General features: G+C 44.9%; 1 protein-coding gene across 1 annotated transcript in view; it reads left to right on the top strand.

The window, feature by feature from the left end:
* Thsd4 (thrombospondin type 1 domain containing 4) overlaps positions 1 to 8,617 on the top strand; it is a 563,475-nt gene that overhangs the window by 472,647 nt on the left and 82,211 nt on the right. The window contains exon 8 of the mRNA XM_023712634.1: positions 5,518 to 5,722. Coding sequence (XP_023568402.1) covers positions 5,518 to 5,722 — 205 coding nt within the window. The remainder of the gene's footprint in view (positions 1 to 5,517; positions 5,723 to 8,617) is intronic.

The following is an 8,617-nucleotide window of genomic DNA, read 5'->3' as shown; positions in this document are numbered from 1 at the left end:
GATGATGATGATGATGATGATGATGATGATGATGACGATGGCGATGATGATGACGATGACGATGACGATGATGATGATGATGACGATGACGATGGCGATGATGATGACGACGATGACGATGACAGTGACGATGATGACAATGACGATGATGATGACGATGATGATGACGATGACGATGACGATGATGACGATGACGATGATGATGACGATGGTGATGACGATGATTAGGATGACGATGACGATGACGATGATGACGACAATGACAATGATGATGATGATGACGATGGCGATGATGATGACGACGATGACAATGACAATGACGATGATGACGATGACGATGGCGATGACAATGACGATGATGACGATGATGATGATGATGACGTTGATGATAACGATGGCGATGATGATGACAATGATGATGACAATGACGACGATGACGACGACGATGATGATGATATTTACTGAGAAGGATGAAGAACTCCAAACAGCATCAAATCAGTGAAGACAGTGTTAGTAAAGCCCGGTGTTTTCCAAGAAGCCACTGTATTATAACATCCTACTAAATATCTTTGTTGTTTGCCTCATTTAAGCCTCCAAGCTCTTGGAAGAGCCAAATACCAGGCTTCCCCAGCCACAGATTTTTTAAAATAAAAGCTCAGAACGGCTTATTGTCTTGTTAGAAGGCACCACACACATAAATGGCCAAGCCAGCAAAGGAATCTGGAGATGACGGAATCTAGTGCCCACCTTAAAATCCTCTGACAACACCTTGGTGGCAGCTCCGAGAGTCTGGAAAATAGACCACCACCATTAAGCCATCCCCACCAGAGGCCAGCTGATTGGCCTTCTGATGCACAAGCCAGAACCCAGGTCCAGTTCTTCTGTGGACACTGTGCCCTGCGGACCTGGAAGGGGCTGGCACTGTGCTCTGGCTCACAGAGTGAACTCAGGGACTGAGCCGCAGACACACTCCAGGCTTCCTGGCACTTGCTGTCCTCCCTGGCCTTTTTTTTCCCCTTCTAAATGACATCAGATGCACCTAGCAAGTACACAGTTGTGTTCTGGAGGGCAATGCCAGCTGGTTTAAGAAAATAGCAGAGTGCATACTCCGTGCATATGCTAGCTCATAGAACTATGTGTCCAGAGAAGTGCACATAAAAATGGTAAAATCCAAAGAAAGTCTATTCTTGAGTTAATGGTATAAGACTAATGTCAGTGGTCTCTGTGGTTGGTAAGGGCAGTGTTCTGCGGGTGGTAAGGTGCTTTCATTAGAAGCTGCGTGAAAGGTACCTGAAAGTCCCAGTACTGTTTTTGAAAGTTATAAAATAAAAATAGTTAATGCAACAGGAAAGTGAGCAAGAATATCTACTCAGTGTGTATGAAGCATCATGTTCAAACAGCCAGTGTGGGAAAGATTAGTAGCATGGTTGGTCTTTCACAATACTAGAAAAGAATGCGAGAATAACTTCTGGTCCAAGAACTTCCCAGTAGTCTGTGGTAATAGTGCTTCATCCCTATCTTCTGCATCTAGGTCACTGTCTCCATCCTGTCTTTTAATAAAGCTAGACCCTCAGTGGGACCACTGAGTCTTTGACCCCAACTCTTTATATAATGATTAAAGGTATGAGCTTTGGCTTTGGACCAAAAGTTCAGATACAATATCCCCTTTTATCAGTAGCATGAACTTGGGCAAGTTACCTAACCTACTTCCTGTGCCTTAGTTCCCTATAGTTTCAGTAATCTCACTCATGGCTTTTAAGAGTGAATAAAGAAGTAGTTGTATGGAAGACCTAGAATATAGTAAAGATTATGCAAGTGTTAGACAAAATGATGTTGAGGTCAATGGGAGAGAAAGGGAGGAAGATTCAAGCCTGCTTCCCCCAAGCCATCAGTCACAAAGGCCTTTTCATTTTTCATCTGTCCTGGTTCTTTCTTGAACCCCGTTTACCCTATAGGAATCCCCATTCCCCTAGTGCAGGCTGGGATAATACAGTGTCTGCTAGGCTTTGTGTATCAAATTATCCACTTTCTAAAGGAGGAGTCCATATAAGCATGACATGAAGAATGCAGAAATTCCTCATTGCTTAAAACCTTACAATTCTTTCTATACATGTTCTAGCGCCCCTTCTAGACTCAAATTTCCAAAGACAGGACCTGTGTCTCTGATTGATCTTGGGGTTCCCAGGTGGCCTACTGGGTCATGCAACAACATCTGTGATCGAGTATATGTGTACACGTGTAGATCATGTCCTGGCTGACCCTTCTTGTCATGTAGGTCCTAGCCCACAGGTAACTTCCTCAGCCAATCTGTATTATCTTCCCCTACATGGTATGATCCTTACAGTAGGACTATGCAAGGGGAAGGACAGTGGTCACATGTAAATGTGGCGCCAGAACTAAAAATAAAGTCCTGAATCTGTATTGCCTTCCCTGTCCTCATTCTGTCCATCCTGCTTTGTAAAGTAGAGGTGGGATACTTTGTAAATTCATAGCAACTCTGCCTCTCAGAGATTTGGTAGGCCACTGGGATACTTGAACATGTCTAGTAGTTTCTTAAGGTTCTCCCTTGAGAAGCAAACCATGGCAAAGCTCAGGATGGACTCTGAGGAGACAGGATGTTACCTCTGTGGTCACTTGGATATTGACCAGGAAAGCTGCCAAAGCCCTCTTTCCCTGTGTCTAGATTCACCCAGAGTAACAATGCCATGCAAGCAGTTTTGTGGAATCCACCAAAGTATGCAGACTATTCTCATATAATGTCTGATTCACAAGATTAGATAGCTGGGTTTTTAAAATTCATTTATTCATTTGATAGAGGGTCTCACTGTGCAGATCAGACTCATAGTGATCCTCCTGTCTCAGCCTCCCCAGTGCTGGGATTACAGGTGTGCACCATCACACCCAGTTTCAGTGGCTGGCATGGTGCGCCTGGGGTTCCAGGACTGGTGCAGCGTGTGGTAATAGGGATCAAACCAGGGTCTTTGAGCTTGCCAGGAAGGTGCTTAGACCTCTGAGCTACCTCCCCAGTCCTGATAGCTTTTTAATCTGTATCTTCAGTTGTTTAAAGTGGGCCACATTTGAATAATGTCTTCATACTGCCATTCTCACTGAGCTGGGGCTGAGGACCGACATGGTATCTAGCTCATTGTCGGTGGCTCTGGTTCATTATTGACTGTCCTCTCCACTGTTTATAAGAGAGACTCGCTAGATGTCCTGCACCATCTAGATAGAACCCACCCATCCAGAAGCAGGCCTGAGTGTGGCCTCTTCCTTCTTCAGCTTCCTAGTGGTTGCAGTTTCAAAGGATAAAAATTCTAATTCTTCACCCTGGCAAACAAGAGGTGTGACAAATGTGGTTGCATTAATCTGCATTCTTTTTTTTTTCTTTCTGTCTTTTTTTTTTTTTTTTTTTTTTTTTTTTTTTTTTTTGGTGGAACCAGGGATTGAACTCAGGCCCTTGTGCTTGTCAGGGAAGCGCTTATTCCACTGAGCCATCTCCCCATCTGCATTCCTTTATCCCTATTGGCAGCCTTACCCTTCAGCCTGGTCATTCAGGAAATACACTTCATTCTTTCATGTTTCTACACCTCTGTATCCACGTCCCCTCTGTCCCAGGGGAACGAGCTCTGCTTGGGACACGTGGAGTCCAGAGTTAGCAGAAGCGGACTGGAGCTTGAGCGAGGGGAGGGAGGAGGGTGAGATGCTTCAGGAGAAGACTGACGCTAGCAATTAGCATCTGTGCCACCTCCCCCATCACCACGGTCACACTCATCTCCTTGAATCGGCTAGAACCTTGCTGCGGCAGCACAGGTTCCGAACATACTGGTGGTGGCATTTCCTTTTTTCAAAGGAAAGGAAAACTCAAGGCAGCGGGGGTATGGAAGCCAGGCACAGAAGACATTTCTGCATAAACTGGGCCTGGGGTGGGGGCAAGATACATTTGAGGGAGGCGAAGCGCATAGCGAACGTGGCATTTTGAAAGGCTAATCAGCTGTGAGCAAACATGCCGAGACAACGTTCTGCTGTCGTCAGAGGTAATGTTTTACGGAGATGTTATTTGTGAGGAGAAGCCCATTCCTGATGCGCTCACGTGCACATGGGAACAGGGAAGCGATCTGCAGAAATACAGCACTTGCGTGCAGAAAGGTATTCATCAAACATGAAGTTAGACAGGCCCCATGAGCACCTGTGGCTCTGACCCAGCTGATGGGAGGTGACCCGCAAGACCCACATGAGCAGACCTAGGGCTGCATAAGAAAGTCAAAGGTCGCCTTTAAAAAGTTTGCTGACCACCTCTCACGGCCTGCTTGCTCTTAGAATTCCAGTTGGTGAGCCATCCAACACATGTCTCAGGTTTTAGGATTCCATTCCAACTCAAGCAACTTCTGGTACCCCCACGACCTAGGGAATAATCCTGTAATCCCAATATCTCATCATCTAAACTACATTCTACTTACTTCCATCTGCCCAAGGACATGTGACAGAATTCTCTGCTTAGACCATAAGTCCCAAGTTTGAATTCAGGCAACATGATCCTGAGCCCTCCGGCGTCAGCTCCAAAAGTGGAAAAAGATTCCACGAAGTGCTTTCCATTCTCTGCCAAAGCTTGATTTTTTTTTTTTTAATGCAAAATAAATCTCTCCCAACAAGAACACGAATGAGGGCATTGTAGAAAAAGCAAAAAGATCAAAATAAGTCATGGAAAAGATCTTTTAGGGGACAATTCTGGAAAGTTCCCTTAAACAAGACTGTACAAAGAGTGCTTCAGGAGTGTGAAGCTTACTGTCCTGTTTGTTGCCGTTCCTGGCCGTCGTCTTCAGGAAAAGTGCCTTGGGATAGTCGGGCACAGTTCCCACTAGTTGGCTCTCCAGAGGCACAGTTAGCAGGATAGATTCTGATCACAAACAAGGTTATTTGATTTCCTAAGAAACAGGGCCAGGGGACGTGATTGGGGGGTTACTTTGCTAGGTGTTTATAACATCTGTAATTGGGAACAGAAGACTTGGAAGCCAACCTCAGTTTGGGGTGTGGTACTTAGTGTGCTTCCAAAGAGATTCTTCCTATGAGATTTCCAGCCTGGAACATCCTTGACACTCCCGTGGTTCAACAGGGGTTGGCAGAACAACCTCCTAGTCCAACCTGTATGACTAAATTCCAGCCCATACCTCTTCTGTCATTCTTTTCATTGGTGATATTTTTCGCTTTCCTGTTCACCTCACCAGCAGGAAATGTACTGCTGTATTTCCTTGGGTTTTTTTTTTTTCATTGTCTGCAGCCCCCGCCCTACCTGTAAAATGAGCACTTTATGAATAACTAACAACCATAGTTCTCCCCCAGAGTAGGTACTCTGTGCAGACTACTGAGCGAAGACCAGCACAGACTTGCTGTTATGGCATTAGGAGTAGGAGGAAGGGCAGTGTGAGTCCTTCCAATTCACCCCACCATCCCTTCTCCCTCCTTCCCCCAGGATGCCCCTGATTTATGCTGCAGGATTCTTCTCTTTCTACCTCTTTGCAGAGCATTGGCTGCGATGACTTCCTGGGCTCCGACAAGGTCGTGGACAAGTGCGGGGTGTGTGGCGGCGACAACACGGGCTGTCAGGTGGTGTCAGGCGTGTTTAAACATGCCCTCACCAGCCTGGGCTACCACCGCGTTGTGGAAATCCCCCAGGGAGCCACAAAAATCAACATCACCGAGATGCACAAGAGTAACAACTATCTGGGTAAGCGTGGTCTGTTTCCAGAAGCAACTGTCCCTTGCTGCCAGCTGGCATGTCCCTTCCAGGGCATGACATGAACACAGTGGTGTCCAGAGAGCTGTAGTTCTAGACACATAGAAAATGTCACTGGTAGTGCCCCAGTACCACGTGGACTGCCCCTAATATGAGACAGTTGGGGGGAAAAAAATCATTCAATCAATTAAATGTTTGATATCTATACACTGAAACCAGCTTTTGTTCCTCACAGAAGAAATATGGTTATGAAATGGATAATAGCCTAAATTGTAGCTCTGAGATGGGGAGGGACTCTGCAGTATCCAGAGGTCTGCCATTCACTGGAGTTTAAAGCAAGGCAGAAGTAACTGAAGATTCCATCTGGACCTTCCATCCTGAAGGTCTAAAGCAAACCTTCTTTGTTTCTTTCTACATCTAGGCCACCATCCCCTTTATTACTAGCATGTATGTCTTTGGATCCCTCCCCAGTCATTTGGAGCAATGTTACCAACATTGGAAGGCAAGTTTTGACCCATTTTCCCCACAACAAGAGATCTTTGTTGACATTTTCTTCAGGTTTTTCAGTCTATTTGCATTCCTTCCAATGCAAAAAAAAAAAAAAAAAAAAAAAAAAAAATTTGCCAAGTTCTGATTCATGTAAGTGTTGCTGGGAAGCCGAATCCTAAAACCACCCCGAGTTCACAACACAACAAGGGCCTGGCAGTGCACCTTCATTTTTCCTGTCGTAGATGAAAGAGTTCGGACAAGACAAGACAAGACATCATATAGAGAGAAGATCGGTAGAGTTTATTGCAAAATGATAGATTTTCAGAGGCAGCAGACAGACAGACAGACAGACAGACAGACAGACAGACAGATACCTTCAAGCATGAAGGTAGGCAGACGCCAAAGCTGCAGTTACACCAAAGGAGCAATATCCCTTCCTTCTTCCACCTTGTTCTCGTACAAGAAGCAAGGGCTGTATTGACCCCATTCACAGAGAAGCAGGTCCCTGGACTCCCAAGGTGGGTGGTTTCTGTTTAGTTTGTTATGACCTTAAGGATTTTCTCAACCCTTCCCCTATGGTCTGGGCTTTGCCCGGATTCTGAACACTGTCAGCACACTCAGAATGTTATGTCATATTGAGCTAAAGTTGGAAATGTATGTGTATTTTTTTAATCTATAGCTGATGATTAAGAATGCAAAGGGAAAAGGGAAAAGCATCATGTTTACTTTGCTTTTTGCGTAACCTCAGTGCCATCTCCTGCCCTGCTAAGACCTAACTTTCTGCCTAACATAAGATGTGCAAATCAGCTAAGGAGATAACATCAGGAGACTGTTTCTTAAAAGTCACTTGATGAACAGCAATGTTCAATTTTATTTTTTAATTGTCTATGGAACAGAAACTAATCTATGTTCCATGAGTATTCTTAGTGTTTTCCATCTACCAAGTCCTTACCAGTTTTGTAGTGTAGAAGCTATTCACAACCCCATTTCATAGAAAAAGAAAGCAGGCTCAGAGGGCTGGGGAGATGGCTCAGTAGAATAAGTGCTTCCCTGGCAAGCACAAGGGCCTGAGTTCAATCCCTGGTTCTGCAAAAAAAAAAAAGAAAAAGAAAGAAAGAAGGAAAGCAGGCTCAGAGAGGTTATAAAAGTCATACAGCAAGCAAGAAATACAGCTGAAACTCGAACCCAGGCCTCGAGCTCTAAGGATGTTAGTCTATCAAGAGGTGATACCCAGGTTGGGCAGATAGCTCAGTGGCATAAGTCCCTGCCTGGCAAGCACAAGGTCCTGAGTTCGATTCCTGGTACCAAAACTAAATAAATAAATGATACCCCTGGGCAACTCCAGAACCTGAGTTCCTCTGCCACGAGTTTTTCCTTGTGTGAGCAATGTCTGCAGGAGTTGAAAGACCATTCGTTTTGCAGTTTTCAAGCGTCAAGATCACCCCAGAAGGCAACTCCAAACCCAGGCCCTCCTTATGTTGTAGCTGTCCCTTCCCCGCCCCTACACATGCAGCCAGAAATAACTTTGCTTGGTTGTATTGGCCAGAGAAGGAAGGCATGCCCCGTAGGTCTCTGATACAAACCCAGTTAAAAAAGAAAACTGTCATATTTGCTCTGACAAACCCAGGAGCCACCAAAGTGGCACAGAGCCCAGCTTCCTAGTAAGTGGTTTGCATATTATTTTTAATAACCAAAAAAGAAATCTTTCTGTGACTCCTCCTTTCTTTCATACTTTTATGGAATCACATCTTCCTAAACATCCTGTCTCCTAGGATGGAAAATGTTCTTCTAAGAATTATTTGAAGTGTAATTATGTTCGAATGTACCAGCAAACAACACCACTTTTTATTAGCTTCCTGTTGTTCTTAGAAAAAATTCCCTGGCTATCGTTGGTCCTATTCCGTAAGCAGTTTCAAGTTCTGGCCTGTGATAACAAATCCTGAGCGTGAACAGCGCTGCACATCTGAATGGGAGCAGCTCTCAGAGCCTTGCTGTTTCCATCTGGATAATGGGAGTAAGAATCGTGACAGCAGGTAGCTGACAAATGTCCCCTCCCTTTCTTTTGTCTCAGAGAGTTGATCAGGACCTCAAAACTTCATGGTACAAACAAAAGAAAATTCCTCTCCCCAAAGAAAGTTGAAGACAGGCAGGAGGATGGAAGTATTTGAGTTCAATCCCTGGTACCACCAAAATAAATAAATAAACAAACAAATAATAAATAAATCAAAGGGAATGTGATCAAGAAGTCAGGTTCAACTTCCCGTGCCCGTAGCCCACTGGAATGCAGAAATAATCCAGAGCCTGCTGCAGCCTGGCACAGCGCTGCGTGGGCAAGAAGGAAGGAAGCAGGCGAGTGGGCCGATGGGATGGTAGCGAGGGCAAGTAACACTTAACTCA

This window comes from Octodon degus, unplaced genomic scaffold (genome assembly GCF_000260255.1).
Source record: "Octodon degus isolate 3935 unplaced genomic scaffold, OctDeg1.0 scaffold00026, whole genome shotgun sequence".
Lineage (NCBI taxonomy): Eukaryota > Metazoa > Chordata > Mammalia > Rodentia > Octodontidae > Octodon > Octodon degus.
The sequence above is the reverse complement of the archived record's forward strand: the minus strand, read 5'-3'. Positions and strand labels throughout refer to the sequence as shown.